Below are 18,498 nucleotides of genomic sequence, written 5' to 3' on the forward strand. Positions count from 1 at the left end.
ATCTAAACATTCATCTAAACAAAAACATTCAATGAAATGGAAAATGTTTCAGTACTAGATTCAGCACTTGAGAACAGAGCTCTAGCGTCATTTCAATAAAATGAATGTTTTGCAGTAACTTCAATGAAATCGTCATAAAGGACATATTCCTATGATATACTCCCTTTTATGTCTTATGTAGGACAAGATGCAGTATTAGAGAGCTGGTGTAGTAGTAGGAGGTTCCTCATTCAATATCACTTCAACCAAGAAGCCACTTGGCAGCTTAGGAAATCCAATCTTATCTGCCAACTGCAACATGGAGGTAACAATGTTGAATAACTTAACAGAATTATTCTAATAATGTCTCATAATATCTGCAGAATTTCAAGTATTATATAACTGCTACCTTTCATTATAGCAAAAATGTATTGTGTTCACACATTCTGGAAGTAAGTTAAGAATAGAGTAGTGAAGCTATAAATCAACTATTTAAAGGACCGAGAGAAGAGAATGGTGATCCTGGGAAATGTTTCTATCTTGAATTGTATGATCTCATCCATCCTATCATATCACGCCACTCTTGTTGAACAAAATCACTGATGTTACTTACCAATACAAGAGTTTATATTTGCACATTGCAATTAGATATTATACCCAATGAATTAAAAATATAGAAGTGGACATTATCAATTCCAGCAAATAGATTTAATAGAAGGGGTTACAATATTACTTGTAGCAAAAGAGCTTTTAAAATGCTAATTCTGGAAGTAGACAAAGGATTTTTTTCCTCTTCATCCCCACCCAAAACTACATGAGCATACCACAATCTTTACCCAATGAGAACTGTACTTTGCATCCATGTATTCAAGCCTAGCACTGGGCGTGACCAGCCACTGCTATTACACTCTGATCCATTTTTCCCCTGTGAGAAAACCATTTGAAACTGGGAGACAAATATCACCATGAAGACACCGAACAATCAGGCTATACATCTCTGCATAGGCAGAGCAAAAAGATGGCACTACGTCTACATCCAGAAATACATGTTGATGTATTTTATTTCTGTTCAGAATAGTTCTATTAATGTGAGGTCGATAATTAAATATGGAGTGGGGTGAGATTGTGGAAGAGAGATATCTTGATTTTCACACACACACACACACACATACCACACTACACACTAACCTCGCTCTGCTGTTACATCACTAGATCTACATCTGGAACGATGTGCTAGTAAATTATATTTCTGTTCAGATTAATTTCTATTAATGTGAGTCGGCAATTTAATTATGGGGTGGGATGGTGGAAGAGAGCTAACTGTTTTCATTCTCAAGCAGAACCCTAGCATTGCTCTGTTGTCACACCCATGATTTTAAAACCCCAACGGTAAATCCCATAATTTTGACCCATTTATAGAACAAAGCAACCCCTCCTCTAAAGTAGATGACCTAGATAGCATCCTTTCCACTGTGAAAATACAGTGGCATAGAGCACCTTTTCCTTTGGTGGGTTGTCAGTCTATTTTTTCCCCCATCATGCGAATGCTCTAAGCAATCCTGGAAATATGACATGGACTGCAAAACATGGCACCACCGATGTGAAAGGGAGGGGGAAGAGCCCATCCTTTTTCTCCCTCCAAGATCCACACCTACTGCAGCACCAAGAGCCTATCATTCGCCATCTCCCTCACAATCAAAACCAGTCTTCCAAAGAGGAGCCCAGACCTATGGGCGGGATTGGCAAAGGGAGAGCGAGGAGGGGGGCATGTCAAAAAACGAGAAGAATAGAGAGTCCAAAATGACATCCTTAAATTTTAACTGGAAGCATCACCTCCGCAAGAGACCCATTTGTTCCATTTCATTGTTTTCTCAATTCAAGTCTCAAATGGGGGGAAAAGTCGCCTGTGAATCCATAGATGGAGGATTCATTTGTGACATTTCTTGATGGTTTGATTTCTCTCCCCACCCAAAAATGCCTTCTAATTATTATCATGCAAGGCTGCATTGTTTTAACAAGATGACAAAGCATGTGTGTGTGTGTGTAGAAAAGAGCTGGAAGGCAAACCTTTCTCCTGCAAGGAAGCCTATTGAGGTTCTGGAGAGACACACCCCTGCTGCTCCATTTTGCTTCAGAAGAATCAATGGCTGTGGATGGAAATGGGCTATTTTTTTTTTTTTTTGCAATAAACCCCAGAGGAGCAATTTCTCTATCTGCGCCTATTGCCACATAAGCCTTGGCAGGTGGCAAGTGCGTGGCTTATTCACCACAAGGCTCCTTTGGAGGGAGGGAGGGGTGTGGTTAAAGAAGAATAACGTCTATTTAAATGATAAGAGAGACTGAACAAATGGAAAGGCAACGTGCAGTCAAGCCTCTCCTGTCTGGCATGGAGCTGAAATCATGGTGCCATTGCTAGAGCGCTCCCTCATGCACTTCAAGGCAAAGCCCAGACCCTTCCCAACCTCAGCCCGCTTCCCAAGCCTTGCCAAGTCTGAATGGAGGCCTCCCAGCAATGTCTTCCCTCCCTTCAAGGAAACCCTACCTGGCGCTGCGGCTGCGACCGCTGCTGCAGGGAGAGCTCGCTGGAAAAGCCTCGCTCACCAAAAGCCGGGAGGAGGGGGAGTGACAGCAGAGGAGACCGAGCGCGCGCCTCACCCGCCGCGGCCGCGCGCACAAGCTCCCGAACCTTCGCCTAGGAGAGTCCTCCCTATCCAGCCAGATGGGGCTCTGCCGCGCAGGCGCACTACACGCTCCGCGCTTGTCCTCTCTCGACACCTCCCTTGCGCGCGCCTGCGCACGAGCGCCCTAAGCTGGCGCTCCTTTTTCTAACCTGGTTCTTTGTCTCTGGGAAAAAAAGGGAGCCGGCTTCGGAAAAAAAAAAGCGCCCCTTCTTGCAAGTTCAAAATCGATCAAGATGGAGATAATTCTACCAGAGAAGTCAGCTATAGCAGAGCACTTGATAAACCAAACAAGGCAGAATGCTGGACCACTCAGACAAGCGTTGTCAGACTACACAGGGAAGCCATTGAAATCCACAAGCATGTGGACAGTTTCAACAGCAAGGAGGAAACCATGAACAGGAACAAAATCTGGCGACCAGTATTAAAAAAAACTCTAAAATCAGGACAGCAAATAAAGAACAACACTCTAAAAACAGAGCAATTCCAGACAAGAAACAATCAGGGCCAGCTCACACCTCCCAATGAAGGATTCCCCCAGGCAGGAAGAAGTCAGACTTTGAAGCTGCAAGGCTATTCAATGCTAATCAAGGTGATCCATTGCAACATTCGCATTTGCCTCAAAAAGACAAAAGTTCTTTCTCCCACACTGGACATTCTACACACACACACACACACACATATATATATATATACACCCCACTTGCCTCATTCCTACAGACTTCTGAACAAACTTCTGAGGATGCCTGCCATAGATGCAGGGGAAACATCAGGAAAGATTGCTACTGGAACATGGCCGTACAGCCCAAAAAACTCACAACAAGCCAATATGGGAATAGTATCCACTCCTTCTGTTGCCTCACTCTCAAAACCTCATTTATACAATCTTAATAGCTCCTAGGTCTGTCCATTAAGCAGAATCAGACCACTGCCACCATCTTTTAAGTGGCCGGGCACACAATGACAGCCCTCTTCTCCCCCCCCCCCCCCCCCCCCCGCTTCCCTTCCCTCTCCTCAGCTACATCCTTTCGGCTTTTCACCTTCTTGCCTCCCTTGGGGCTGCCGCACACCCCTCCTTCTGGTTTATTCTCCCCCAAGTCTTCCACCTGCTCTCCTTTCCTCCCATAATTGGAGCTATTGCTTATTATGTGCCTTCAGGTCCTTTCCAACTTGTTGACTGGGATTTTGCTCTTGCCTTTGTTTGAGGCTGAGAGCGTGTGACTTGTTCCAGGTTTCCATTGTGGAGTGCGATTCAAACCCTAGTCCGCAGAGTCCAAACCACTACACTTGGTGTGCTTTCACATAGGCCCCTTCTACACTGCCATGTAATCCTGATTACCAAAGCAGATCATCCACATTATCTGCTTTGAACTGGATTATGAGTCTATGCTGCCATATAATCCAGTTCAAAGCAGATAATCTAGAAGATACCAACTCTCCTAGGCTTCAGGAAAGCCTTAAAGACATGGCTGTGCACACAAGCTTTTAATGAATAAGAACATGGACTTTACATGACCTGTACGAAGACTTGAGGATTCTGGATGAATGGATTTTAATCTTGGACATTCTTAAAATTTTATATAATGTGATTTTATTTTGTAATGGTACTTGTTTTATATGAACTGTTGTTTTGTAGATTGTTTTATATGAATTGTTGTTTTTAGGCATTGAATTTTTGCCTGTTTACTGTAAGCCGCTTTGAGTCTCCTCGGAGAGAAAGGCGGGGTAAAAGTGATGTAAATAAATAAATAAATAAATGTATATGGCAATGTAGAAGGGGGCATAGTTTCCAACCTGTAGGGACCCTATCACAGGGTTTTCTTCACAAGGTTTCATCAGACAAGGTTTGGCTCGGCACTGAGAGTTGTCTCAGGTTCTCCCAATGGTTTTCCGTGGCTACTTGGGATTTGAATGCTGGTCTTCCAGAGTCCAAGCCACTTCACCCACTCTTGTTGCATGCCTTTTGTGTTATTTCTAACCTACTCCAGGTTTTTCTTGGCAAGATTTGGTCCAAGGATGTGTGTCATTGCCCTTCCCTGAGAGTAACTGTGACTTGCCCAAGGTTGTTTAATAGCTGAACAAGGATTTGAACCTTGCTCTCCAGAGTCATAGTGCAACACTCAAGCCACTACATTATAGGTAAAGGTAAAGATTTCCCCTAACGTTAAGTCCAGTCGTGACCGAGTCTGGTTGATGCTCATCTCCATTTCTAAGCCGAAGAGCTGGCATTGTCCATAGACACCTCCAAGATCATGTGGCCAGCATGACTGCATGGAACGCTGTTACCTTCCCACCGGAGAGGTACCTATTGATCTACTCACATTTGCATGTTTTCGAACTGCTAGGTTGGCAGAAGCTGGAGCTAACAGCAGGCGCTCACTTCTATATCACACACACAAGTTGGGGAGGAAGCATGCCCCTGTTCTATCCACAAATTGTCCCTGCTCCCTCTATCTTCCACGGTGCTACACAAATGAAAAAAGAAATTGAGGTGTACTAGTAATAACTTGTCATTCACTCTCTGTGTGAGCCCACCCGCAGCTTTCCTATTATGCTATTACGTTTTGTAAGAAGCTTTCCTTTGCTGCTTCTGATGTATTCAAAGCGGTCTGTCTTGCACTGGCTTCTGAAGCGGATGACTGGCCATGTAACCCTGTGCGTACTTATTTTTTCTATAGTAAACCCCATAATTCCATGGGGCTAACCGCTGTAACAATAAGCTGACTGTACCAATTTATGCTAATGTAAAAGATTAATCTATCCACAAGAATGTTTAATCACACAACAATCGTATTTGGCTGAATTTATTAGAAACTGTTACTTAAACACATTCATTAACATAGCCAGTTGATACATTCCAAAAGAGGAGCTGTGATAGTCAACTGTGACAAAATCAGTGCTCTACGGCTTTAAGGCTTTGTACATTTATTGCCATGCAGAAGTGTATGGATTTTCAACATTATAAAAAATATTTGAGTCTGGTTTCATTTCATGTACGGTATATTGCGGTATAAACTTTCATACGCATTTATTTTCAATGCATGAAGTGTTATCCTCAGTTGTCATAGAACAGGAGATTATGCTTTCACAAAATAAAGCTGAAATTCTAGCAATGCAGGAGATAGATGTAGAAGTGCAAGGCACAAATTCATATTGCAATCTCTCTCAAAAGAGGGAAAGATCCAGCCATTATCCAATCAGCAATGAACTGGCACAGCAGGATTAATAGAGTACATAGGGACATAGCATATGTTAGAGGCAGACAATTTCAAAAGATCCAGAATACAATTTTGTGTCTCTTTTATATCATACCCTATGCCTGTTCTGCTTTGGTCCAATTAGTGCTCTGTTGTCATCCCACTTTTTCCACTGCTTTTAAAATGTCCCCATTTCTCTCTCTGTCTCTCACTTTCTCCCTTTTTCCTCATCATAAAGCAGTTGGTGAAAACTAAGTTTGAAGTGTAAAAGTAGTTTGCATTTAGTGTACTCAGGAAGAAGGAGGGAAAGGTAAGGGCAGAATCTTGCCCTTTCCAGGAAGGATGCATTCCAGAATTATAGACTTAATCAATGAAGCCATAGGCCTGCATCTGCTGGACCTGATCCAATAACAGTTTTGTGTATTTTGAATGATGCATTTTCTGTATTTGTTGTATTTTGCTGTATAGCAAACATGGCTACTCCTGGGCCCTTTCCACACAGCTGAATAAAATCCCACATTATCTCCTTTGGACTGGAATATATGGCAGTGTGGACTCAGATAACCCAGTTCAAAGCAGATATTGTGGGATTTTCTGCCTTGATATTCTGGGTTATATGGCTGTGTGGAAGGGCCCCTAGATAGTTAATTATAATGCAGAAACTTGGTTTCCCACATTCACAAAGTTGCTCTTTGCTGATTTCTTGATCTTATGTCAAATGTTGTTTTGTTCTGCTTGGTTTTCTACTTCTGCATTTCAGCTGCAAATGTAATGAGCTTCCAATTCCTTCCTAGATGCCTGTAGTTGGAGCATAAACGTGGACAATGCTTATATCAATATGTTTTTCTTGCAGTTTTATTGACATTGTGTAATCAGATTTTGCACCCCTGACTGCCTTTGCTACACCGCAGCTCCCTATTAATTTCATCCTTTTTCTTTGGAGAGTGTCTTTCTCAAGTACATTTAGGGCCCTTCCACACAGCCACATAACCTAGAATATCAAGGCAGATAATCCACAATATTTGCTTTGAACTGGGTTAACTGAGTCCACACTGCCATATAATCCAGTTCAACGTAGATTTTATACGTGTGGAAGAGGCTATAGATTGAAAATGTCCTGGTCTACGTTATTTTGTTCATTCAATTTCTTGTTGCCATCTTTCCTGATTCATGCTTCTAATATTCTATGTCATATCATATGCATTTTACAGCTTCAATTCCAAACATTAAATGATCTGATATAGGATAGGCAGCATCCTATCAGTCAGATTAGATACTGTAAAACACAGGAAGGTGATTTCTGTCAGGTAGTCCCAGTTTAGGCTATGTATCTAATGGCGTGATTAACAGTTCCTATTTACTCATTTTAGAAATTTAGAACTAAGTACACTGTTCCCATATGATCATGCATATTTTATCTTTTAAAGGATTAATGTAATTCCATAAAGGAATTTGTCTGAAGATGTCACTCTCAAAATGTTCCAGCAGTTTTTAAATAAATATTGGCAGGTTTGGAGATGCCATCACTTTTGTCAAATATCCAGATTGTAAAACATGGTGCGCCTTATGATGTATATAAGTATATTACCACAGGCTATTACATGACTGTACTTACACTGTTATTTAAAGATACATAGGAAACAAACCAAGGTCTCAGTAGGTTATTTTTTGTATTTCTACTTGGCTTTGATTTTGTTTCAGTAAACACCCCCGTTATTTCATATATTCCATTTGCTCACCTAATTTTCTTACATAGACAGTAAGTCCACATCTCCTGCCAAAGTTCAGGCAAATGCGGAAGCTTTAAGTATCTTACATTAAAATCTCATATATTTTTTACTCTTAAGGTGTCAGGAAGGTTCACCATTTCAGTAAAAGGTTAGACAAATCTGAACAGAAACCTCTTCCAACTAATTTAGAGAGGGGAGAAACCCTAGAATCTACAGCTGGTAGAAGATAACTCCCTTAATTCTGCTTCTCTTCTGTTTTTGAGCGGAACTAATAGTGATACATGTATCTACCGCCAGCAGTACCAACAAAAAGTAAATGCTTAATCAGTGTTATTTAATGCAATGTGTACTGATCTAAAATTAAAGTCAGGTTGCGCTTTTTAGGTATGTCACAAAAGGAAGTGTTGCCATAAACAACATTCTGGAGAGTTATTCTTCTAATCTTTCCTTGATTTACATTTTCCTTTGTGATTTTCTTCCATCCCCAAGTCACTCTTAATTTGCACTTCATTTATTAACCGGAATGTGTGGAGGGGGCACTCAACTAAATACTTTGGGTTATCATTAGAGAAACCACCTACAGTTTCCCCATCCATAAATCCAATTATAGGAGATAAGTAACCACAGGATAGAATAGTAGTAATTCTGTTGCAAGAGCTCCAGTAAGTAGCTAAGCCTATGGAGCATCATCTGAGTGATTTAGCTATAATACCTTAAGGAGGAATTTCTTTGTTGCCTATTTTTAGATACTTTCACCATAATAAGCACTAATAAAGCACAGCGTTTCAGAGATCTCACTCTGGTCTTCTAGAAAATGGCAGTAGAAACTAGTCTTAGATGCAAACATACCTGAACATATACACCAACTTTATTTCCATAGCTACAGTTAAACAATATCTGCCCTATCACTGATTTCTTTTAATCTAATCTCATTTCCAGCTTTGAAGTATTTTTTGGACAGCAGATGGTAAGAGAGTAGATTTGCTAGGGTGTATTGATGGGCTCTGAAAAGTTAAGAAATTTCCTGCAAAATGTGGGGTCTGCACCACCTATTTGCTACCTGCTATCTATGTGAAGAAAAAGGAAATTTCTCCCATGGATATGGTTCTTCCCAGGAGGCTAGGAAGCTCCCAGGGAGAGAAACTCAAAGCTAACAAATCAATAAACATGATAGATTTGGTCATAAGTTTCCCAATGCTTGCTTTCGCAAGTATCTTAATGTAAGAATGAGTCACAGAGGGTGATGTTGAGGTCTTTACATATTATTTGTTAAAAGGCATTTTTGAAAGAAGACAAGAATTTCAATAGCTCAGTGCTTTCACAAAATAAGCACACTGGCAAATAAATTTATAAATTAAATCCCACAGTAGTTAGTTAACCCAGAGGAGCCACATGGTTTGAAAGTTCCATATAATCATTTGATTGTTTCATTTCACATGTGCATATTTTTAGTTTTGAATAAAAAAAATCTTTCTGAAAGATGTTGCATTGCATTTCTGTTTTGTGTTGGAGGAACCTATCTCTATGCTTCCCAAGGTCTATGTTAAAGGAATAATGTCTAGGAACAGATCTTCAATAATTGCGGCATACCTGGATTTTTTAATTTCTAAGCATATTTACTCGGAAGTAAATTGTACATAGTTCAGGATAATATATAACATGCTTGCCCCCTACTCTACTTTATAAAGACCCCTAGTTCTTCCTGGAAATGCAACCATGCACCATATGTTATGACACTGAACCAAATATTTCTGAAAATAAATAATTGTCAAGGGTAGAATCTGTTGATCACTGAGTTGTATGATACAGGAGCCAGTCTTATTTGGGGCTTATCTCTTAAATTAGTTTGGCCCACAAGATAATTAAAATCAAGAAAATCAGTACTTTTTTTAAAAAAAATAAGAAAATTAAGGAAGTATGAACTGGTAAAGAGTTTGACAAATAAGATACAGCAATAGAAGGATTTTAAAAAGTATAAAGTTAAAAAGACAGGGGAAAGATGTAGGGTTTAACAAGAGAATGAGAAAAATACAAAAGGAAGATGATGACAGAGGAATCAAAGTTTAAGATAAGGCAGAGCTAGAGAAATCATACCTCTGAAAGCACGTAACATACTTTTAAACTGGACTCTTCTCTCCAGACTCTCAGCTCACAGGACAATGTGGGCAGCACCAATAGCACACGCTGTCGGGGTAGGAAAAAAAGATATAATCACAATCAACAAGGCAGACTGTCTCAATTTAGTGTCCCAAATGTTTTCGATTATAATTTATGTTGTGCTTTTCCAGCAGACATGCTGAGTGGGATGATGGTGGTTGTAGTCTAATAGCACACAGGAATCTTGGCTAGGAAAGGCTACAGCAGGCATCATCAAACTGTGGCCTTACAGCTGTTTGGGCCTCTAACTCCCAGAATTCCTGAGCATTGAACAAGCCTTGTAGGGATTCTGGGAGGGCCACAATTTGAGGATGCCTGGGCTACAGGTTAGGTTGAAGAAGGAAGGGAAGAATCACATTCTGTAAAATAGAGGTGTAGTATACATAGCAGGAATGAGACAACATCCTGAAGGGATATATCAATGAATATTAAAGTTAGGATCATCCACGCCATCATAGTTCCCATATCTATGCATGAGTATGAAAGAAAACTGAAGAAAAAGGTTCATTTGAAATGTGGTGCTTAAGAAGAGTTATATGGATACCTTACAAAACAAATAAATGGGCACTAAAGCAAAGCATATCTGAACTCTTCCTAGAAGCCAAGGTGACTAAACTGTGGAACCTTGGCCATATCATGAGAAGAAATGACTCCCTAGAAAAGAGGAGGACTGCATTCAGGCCCCTTCCACACGGCTGTATACAATCCACATTGAATGAGATTGTAAGGCACTGTGGACTCAGGCCCCTTCCACACAGCTGAATAAAATCCCACATTATCTGCTTTGAACTGGAATATACAGCAGTGTGGACTCAGATAACCCAGTTCAAAGCAGATATTGTGGGATTTTCTGCCTTGATATTCTGGGTTATATAGCTGTGTGGAAGGGCCCTCAATCAAGGAAGGCTTATAAGAGCCTTTCCAGACAGGCTCTATATCATCCTAGGATCTTGTCCCATGTTTCTTGTTTATCCCAGATTATCTGGCAGCGGGGACGCATATAATCCAGGTTAAAGCAGAAAACCTGAGATCAAATCCTGGGATATAGGGCCTGTCTGGAAGGGCCCTGAGTCTACAAGATCTAAACTGATAATATGAGGAACTTGGAGGTCTCTTATTCATCAGGTTTGCATCTGTCGAAGTCGGTTTGACAGCACTTAACAGCAACAAGAAATACATAGCAGAGTTTAGCCTAGACAAAGCATAAGTTGTCAGAACCATGGACAGATCACTGAGAACACATTGGCTGAAAAAGAGCTGATGCTTCAGCAGAAAATAAAGAACCTCAGAGGGGTCTTTTAAGGTTGATCTTACTTTATTAAACCCATTCCCTTCGTGCTTACATTTATAAGCCAAATGTAGAAATCATGTAACTCCCTAGAACATCTTGGGTTTCTGGAAACATGTTAGACTCCAGTTCCCAGAAATCCAAGCCATCATAATTAATGCTAAAAGAAATTAAGCAGCTGCAGCTCAACAACATCTGGCAACACAATCCACATTCCTGACCTAAATGGCTGTGCCTTGTTCTGCATCTCATAAGGTGAGTCCTCCAAATCTGAGAAGCCAGTAAACTGAATCCTGTAGCCTGGGAATACTCAAAGCAAGAAATAGAAACCATTAATAGGGCATCCTCGTCTTTCACATCATGCGGACACACGAGCAAAGCCTCTCACAGGATAGTAATGCATTTGGGCATCCCCTGGGCAACGTCTTTGTAGATGGCCAATTCTCTCACACCAGAAGCAACTTGCAGTATGTTCTCAATTAGGTTTTGACATGATAAAAAAAAACTTTCACATGACTTCCTTTATGTTTGAGTGCATGTCAGAGTTAGGGGACATAATACAAATAGTAAGAAAATTATACAGACCAAAAAAGTTTTGCTATATGGTACACAGTAAAGACTAAAATGGCTGCAGAGAAGAAATTAGAGGATTCAAATGGAAGAACACCAACTACGAGTGCAACATGAAGATAATCCAAAATAAAAAAACCAAAAATATGGATAGAATCAGCACAATGAGAAAATCGACATCTGCAATATTTGTCAACTGAAAATGCAAGTGCTGTGTAATGGTGAAATCAGAGGTGAGTGATAGTTTAGAATAATGATTTTGGATTTAGGAAGCTGAGAAATAGCATCCCAGAAAAAGAAACAGAATGAACAGAAAGAACTTGGAAGAAAAAAACAATGAAGTCATTGTCCAATTGTGGTAAGACAATTACATAATAAATGCCTTGTCTGGAAGTACTGTAAGGTGAAGTTCATTGGAAAAAACATTTTTTTATTTTAAAAAATCCTCATTTCATATTTACATAGATGGAGTCCCAGACAGTGTGTCTCATCAGGAAAAAGTTCGTGACAATGGCAGCTGTGGAGAGTAAATTTGCTCTGGTTTTTGGCTGGCTTAAAAAAAAGCTGTTGAAAGTACTGTACTAAACTTATTTAGAAACAAGGTTTAGCTCCTTAGAGAGTTTCTTTAATGCTAAAATTCAGTCAAAGTACAGCTCAATAAAAAAAAAACCAGTCAGTTGTGTGTCAGCTGTGAAAAAAGGCAAATTCCATATTAGATGTCATTATGAAAGGCATCAAATATAGACCAGTTCAGATGTCACAGTAAGCTAGGGTTCCAGGGATTTCTGGCTTATAGGGATCAACTAGAGTTACAGATCAAGCAGATGTGCTGTTTTCTCGCTCTCTTGGCTTTTCAACCAAGCAAGAGCAGTTAAAGAAACCATGACTATTTCTGCATGGTTTCCTTATTTTGACATGTAGATGAAGAACTCTGTCTTGTTTGGTTGCGGTATTTGAATAATGATATTACAAAAAGGGGGAAGAGGAGCCCCCAATGATGGAGCGGGTTAAAAATGGCAACCAAAATAGCTGTGGCTGAAACAACTCCCCTTTAAGGAAATGTAACAAAGGTTGGGGCTTTGTAGGTAAGGAAAAAGCATATGAAAAGTTTATAACATTATGAAGATATATTTCAATTAGTAAAGCAGATGCATTCCAGATCATTTTTTAAAATGATACTAGACAGAAAAATAAAATGGAAAGAATAGGAATAGAACCACTTGAATGCTTTTCCAAAAACATACCTAGACCTTTTCTTTCGCCAAGCTCCATTTTTCTTTTTGATTATCATTTTGGTGGTCATAGCAACATGCAGGTGGGGAGCTGATGAGGCAAGGTTACTTGCTCTTCCATGTGGGGAATATGAGTTTTAAATGCCATTTTAGTATATTTACTGTATTATAATTTTGTTTTTTACCACACTGCTACTATTTAATCGCTTTTTAACTTTTATATTGCACCTTTTAAACTTGCCTAGTGTGGAGTATATAATATAAGTGGGTCCAGGGGAAAGGCTTTTATTCTGAGGGCCCTTCCACACAGCCCTATATCCCAGAATATCAAGGCAGAAAATCCTACATTATCTGAGTGTAGACTGAGATAACCCAGTTCAAAGCAGATATTGTGGGATTTTCTGCCTTGATATTCTGGAATATAGGGCTGTGTGGAAGGGCCCCTAGAGGCATGGGATGTGGAGTGATTATGTGCAAATGGACAAAGGAGAAAGAGAGAATTGTATCATGGTTTAACATGTGTCTTATTTTTTAAATATTTGAATTGAATTACCAACTCAGATTTGATGAGATTAATCATGAAATTAAAATCAAAAGTGGTGCAGAAATCAGGATTGCGTTGAAATTAACAGATGTGAAATACATGATGTTTCAATGTTCAGGTCAAGTCCATACTATATCATTTCCCCAAAATATACTCCACCTTCCTTGTAAATTCAGTTCTCTTGAGAGTGAATCAGAGAGGTACTTCTTCCTTCATCTAATGCTTAATTGCCTAATTAGTAGCACTTAGAGGTCCTATGTAAAGCATTACCGGGGGGGGGGGGGGGAGGGAGAAATGTTGATATTCTGGGAACTGAAGTAGAAGCACTTTCTAAGTGCTTCAGCCTTTTGGTAGAATGAATGCTCACAGCCATAAGTTTGTTTCCAAGCATTAATTGATAAATATACTGTAATAAAGAAGCACATATCATCAAAGGCACTACTGCTCAGTAGAATACTATTTCATAAAGCAACTTACCATCACTACTTAATAAGCCTTTTTAAAAACAAGGGATTCCTCTTTAACATTAAAGAGTGCAAGATAGACTATAATTTCACAAAATCATTATGATTTCCCACTCAGACATAACCACAATGAAAACTTTGCATTAGGAACTAGAAAAAACCACAAATGCATGCAATTTCAGGTTTTTTGTCATATACTTTTAGATATAAAATGAGAATACTTTTTATTGATACCAATTTATTTGAAATAGAATTACCTTTCTCTTGTGGTAGGCCTGCCCAGTCAATTTAAACTATAAATTTTAAATCAACATTTTATTGGTTTGAATGATTTTAATGTGTGTTTTCATTTTATGTCTTTGTGTTTTATTCTATGTATTTTAATGGTTTAGGTTTTTAGCTATTGTATTTTAATTATGTTGTAGCCTGCCTTGAGCCTTGGGGAAAAATGGGTAAGACATTATCTTATTTATCATTGTTCTTGTTCTTGCTGCTAAAATGTATACCTTATATCTCTCCCAGCATGGGACCTAAAGCAACTGACAATAATCTAAAACAAAGTCCAGATAAAAATTTATTTTACAAAAGTAAAAAAAAAATCCATCCAAGTACTTCATAGGTCACTTCAAACTAATTAATAGGATTTCCATAAAGTATGTCAGCATATTCATTTACAGTGTCAATTTCCCTTTTAATTTTCCCTTCAGTCAGATATTTAAAGACATATTGAGATTGCAGAATTTACTGTCTCGTGTTCTTTCTGCATTGGTTCCTTTCTATACACTTCTCAGACAAGCAATGACATTTTGCAGATATCTAGGGCCTCTTACACACAGCTGTATAAAATTCATATTGAATTGTATGATAAGGCAGTGTGGACTCAGATAATCCAGTTCAAAGCAGATATTGTGGATTATCTGGCTTGATATTCTGGGTTATATAGCTGTGTGGAAGGGCACTAAAACCCCTTCTACACTGCCACATAAAATCTAGGCTATCTGCTTTGAACTGGATTATTAGGCAGTGTAGACTCAGGCCCCTCCTATACTGCCATATAAAGTCCAGATTATCTTCTTTAAACTGGATTTTATGGTAGTGTAGACTCATATAATCCAGTTCAAAACAGTTGATGTGGATTATCTTCTTTGATAATCTGGATTATATGGCGGTATAGGAGGCTGATTCTACATTGCCACATGATCCAAATTATCAAATCAGATAATCCAGATTATCTTCTTTGAACTGAATTACAACTCCAAAGTTTCTTGGATGAAACCAATTATCTGGATCCATTTCAATCTGGTTTCAGGCCTGGCCACGGAACAGAGACAACATTGATCGCCTTGGTGGATGATCTACGAAGAGAGCTAGGCAGAAGGAGTGTATACCTGCTGGTTTTCCTGGATCTTTCAGTGGATTTTGATACCATCGATCATGGTATCCTTCTGAATAATCTCTTTGGAATGGAACTGGGAGTAACTGTTTTGCAGTGGCTCTGGTCTTTCCTGGAGGGCCATCCCCAGATAGTGGTGCTGGGGGACCCCTGTTTGACTCCCTGGAAGGTGGTCTGTGGGGTCCCTCAGGGTTCAATTCTGTCCCCCATGTCTTTAACATTTATATGAAATGCTGGGAAAGATCATCTGAAGATTTGGAATTCTGTGTCAAATTTATGTTGATGACACCCAACTCAATTACTCCTTTCCACCAAAAGACAAGGATACCGTCCTGCATCTAAACCAGTGCCTGCCATCAGTAATTGACTGGATGAGGGCTAATAAGTTGAAGGTACATCCAGACAAAACAGAGGCACTCCTGGTCAGTCAGAGGATCAGGGTGTGGGATTACAGCCTTTTGCTGGATGGGGTTACATTCCCCCTGAAGACACAGGTTCACAGTCTGGGGATGATCTTTGATGTATGGCTGACGCTGGAACCTCAAGTGTTGGCAGTGGCCAGGAGTACCTTTGCACAACTAAATCTTGTGTGCCAGCTGTGTCCATACATTGAGATCTGGCCACGGTAATGCATACCTTAGTCACATCCTGTCTGGACTACTGCAACACTCTCTACATGGAGCTGCCTTTGAAGATAGTTCAGAAGCTGCAACTAGTTCAGAGATCAGCAGCCAGGTAACTAACTGGATTTCCATACAGGGAGAGAACTACACCCATGTTGCAGCAGCTCCACTGGCTGCTGGTCTACTTCCGAGCTAAATACAAAGTGCTGGTTATTACCTATGTCGCCCTATTAAAGCAGCTTCACTGGCTGCCAATAAACTGCCGGGCCCAATTCAAGGTGCAGGTATTGACCTTTAAAGCTCTGCCTATGTCCGTGATTGCATCTCCCCCCTATGAACCGCCGCGGGCCCTGAGATTGTCCAGGGAGGCCCTCCTCTCGCTCCCACCTTCGTCTCAAGTGTGACTGGTGGGGACGAGGGAGCGGGCCTTCTCAGTAGTGGCCCCCCAGCTCTGGAATCTCCTGCCAAAGGAGATTAGGCAAGCCCCTACCCTGTCCTCCTTTCACAAGGAGTTGAAAACCTGGTGGTTTTGACAGGTCTTTGAATAATTTTCTCTGGTGTACCGCCGATCCCTGGCCCGTAAACATGCTGTACAAGGATCATCTATCCCTAATAACGGTCCATGTCAACCCATCTGATTATGTATTCTTGTTCCTTCTGGTTGTTGTGATTGTTTCTGATGGTCTTCACTGTTTTACGAGTTGTATAGGTCTTTAATTTTGTTTAATAAAGTGTGTATTGTGTTGCTGTTTTTATGCTTGTAAACTGCCTTGAGTCCCTTCGGGGAGAGAGGGCGGTATATAAATAAAGTTTTACTTACTTACTAAATGGTTTGGGCCCAGACTATTTGAAAAACCACATCTCTTACAAGCCAGTGTGAGCACTGTGGTTGTGGAGGCCCTGCTCTCAGTCCTATCCCTAAAGAACTAAATATGATCCCCTTTCTCTTTTCCTTTAAAAAGCTTTTAAAGACCTACCTATGCAACCTAGCTAACGGAGAGGAGGAAGATTAGTATACCTTTACATATATCCTTGCCTCGATATTGGATATCTACCTCAGCCCACTGGATGTGTTATACTCTTTTATGCTTTTAATGCATTGTGTTTGATTTTTATGACTCTTTGTATTATAGTGTATTTATTTAGTTTAATCCTCAGTTGGTTTTTGGTTAGTTTTATAAGTTGTACTGGGATCATTTTATTTCATGTTTGTCTGTTTCTGGCACTGAATGTTTGCCATTTTTGTTACTCTTTGGAAACCACCCTAAGTACTCGTGGGGAGAGAGGGCGGGTTATAAACAAAGTGTTGTTGTTGTTGTTGTTGTTATATTAGTCCACATTGCCACATAATCCAGTTTTAAGCAGATACAGGTAATTTGGATTTTACAAGGCACTGTAGATGGGGCCTAAGTTCCTTTGAATATGTGTGCTTAGCAAGACAGTCACTTCTGAAGAATGACAACATTGTAGTATGACAACATTGCTTTGCTCTTACATTTAATAATAGAAACAGGGAAGGTTCCTCCCTCTAGCCAGTTGTGTCAGATCTACTGTAGAAGCTGCTTTGTGACACATATGATGCATCTACACTGTCGAATTAATGCAGTTTAAGTCCACGTTAACTGCTATGGCTCAATGCTATGGAATTCTGAGAGATGCAGTTTTTCTCTGCCAGAGGGTGCCGAAGCCTCACCAAACTAAAATTGTCTTCAATTGTGTCTGAAATTTCAACATTTCACCGTAATTCTCTGCAAGGCTGGATGACCTACACATGCACACATCGATTACTTACTTGTAAAAGCTTGTCCTGATGATTTCCTTCCTAGGATTTACCATTTAACCTCTGTCCAGATGTTGTATCCTTCAAAGAGAGATTCTGGGCCTGTAGAGTATTTCTCCCCTTCGTATTTTGTATTATTCAGAGACAGTTTTCAGGCCTGAGGAGTTGGTCTTGTATTCTTCGGAGACAGATTCTAGCCTGTTGGAGTATGGATCCCACTCAACAGATAGGCAGCGCTTGGTCGGATACTATTTGTAGGACGACGCAGGCATCCCTGTGGCCCTCAGTTTAGCAGAAGCACCTGCTGGATACAATACACAGCCCCCACTCGATGCCTAGAAAGAAACACTCTCCCCATTGTATAGATGGACAAACAAAGGGTTAAGTGTGACTCCCCTAAGGTTCCACAATGATTCTGTGACAGAACTGCCTGGCTGAGGTATTAGTAGGCCCTGGTCGCCATAGCAACCAGCTGGCCTACTCACCTCACAATTGAGGTACTTGAGCACACATATCTTGCTGACAGGATCGCTTAGATTATCAAAAGTGACAGGAGTTTGCAAAACCCCACATCCAATTTGCCTACGCAGTTACAAAACAATGTAACCCATGCCAGGGTTTTTTCCAACTCTTTCTGCCATTAAGCATCTTTAGAGAGAGTCTCATTGAATTTAAATGAAACTCAAATATTGGTACCAAGTGCACATAATTCCTATATTGTAGACCCCTGGCTGCCAACGTGAGGTACACTCAATTTGATTTCTAAAAGGGTGGGACAACAAGCCATGAGATTAAATCTACGCTTAGAAGGGAAATTCACCCCTGGAAGAGTTATCATGGGGAAAAGGTGTCTCCACTGAAGC

General features: G+C 40.2%; 1 protein-coding gene across 34 annotated transcripts in view; it reads right to left on the minus strand.

Annotated features, from left to right (window-relative positions):
* Positions 1–18,058, minus strand: part of mapt (microtubule associated protein tau) — a 104,654-nt gene extending 86,596 nt beyond the window's left edge. For 9 of the 34 annotated variants that reach the window (XM_062983918.1, XM_062983919.1, XM_062983916.1 and 6 more), the window contains exons 1-2: positions 17,648–18,055; positions 9,679–9,768 (exon numbers count right to left, since the gene is read on the minus strand). In XM_062983918.1, coding sequence (XP_062839988.1) covers positions 9,679–9,697 — 19 coding nt within the window. In that variant the 5' untranslated portion in view covers positions 9,698–9,768; positions 17,648–18,055. Of the gene's footprint in view, positions 1–2,521; positions 2,701–9,678; positions 9,769–17,647 lie in introns of those variants that run through there. The other 25 variants (XM_062983903.1, XM_062983898.1, XM_062983896.1 and 22 more) reach the window with 10 other exon arrangements.
* Between the last annotated feature and the right edge of the window lie 440 nt (positions 18,059–18,498).

The sequence above is a fragment of the Anolis carolinensis genome, chromosome 6, assembly GCF_035594765.1.
Source record: "Anolis carolinensis isolate JA03-04 chromosome 6, rAnoCar3.1.pri, whole genome shotgun sequence".
In the NCBI taxonomy this organism is placed as follows: Eukaryota; Metazoa; Chordata; class Lepidosauria; order Squamata; family Dactyloidae; genus Anolis; species Anolis carolinensis.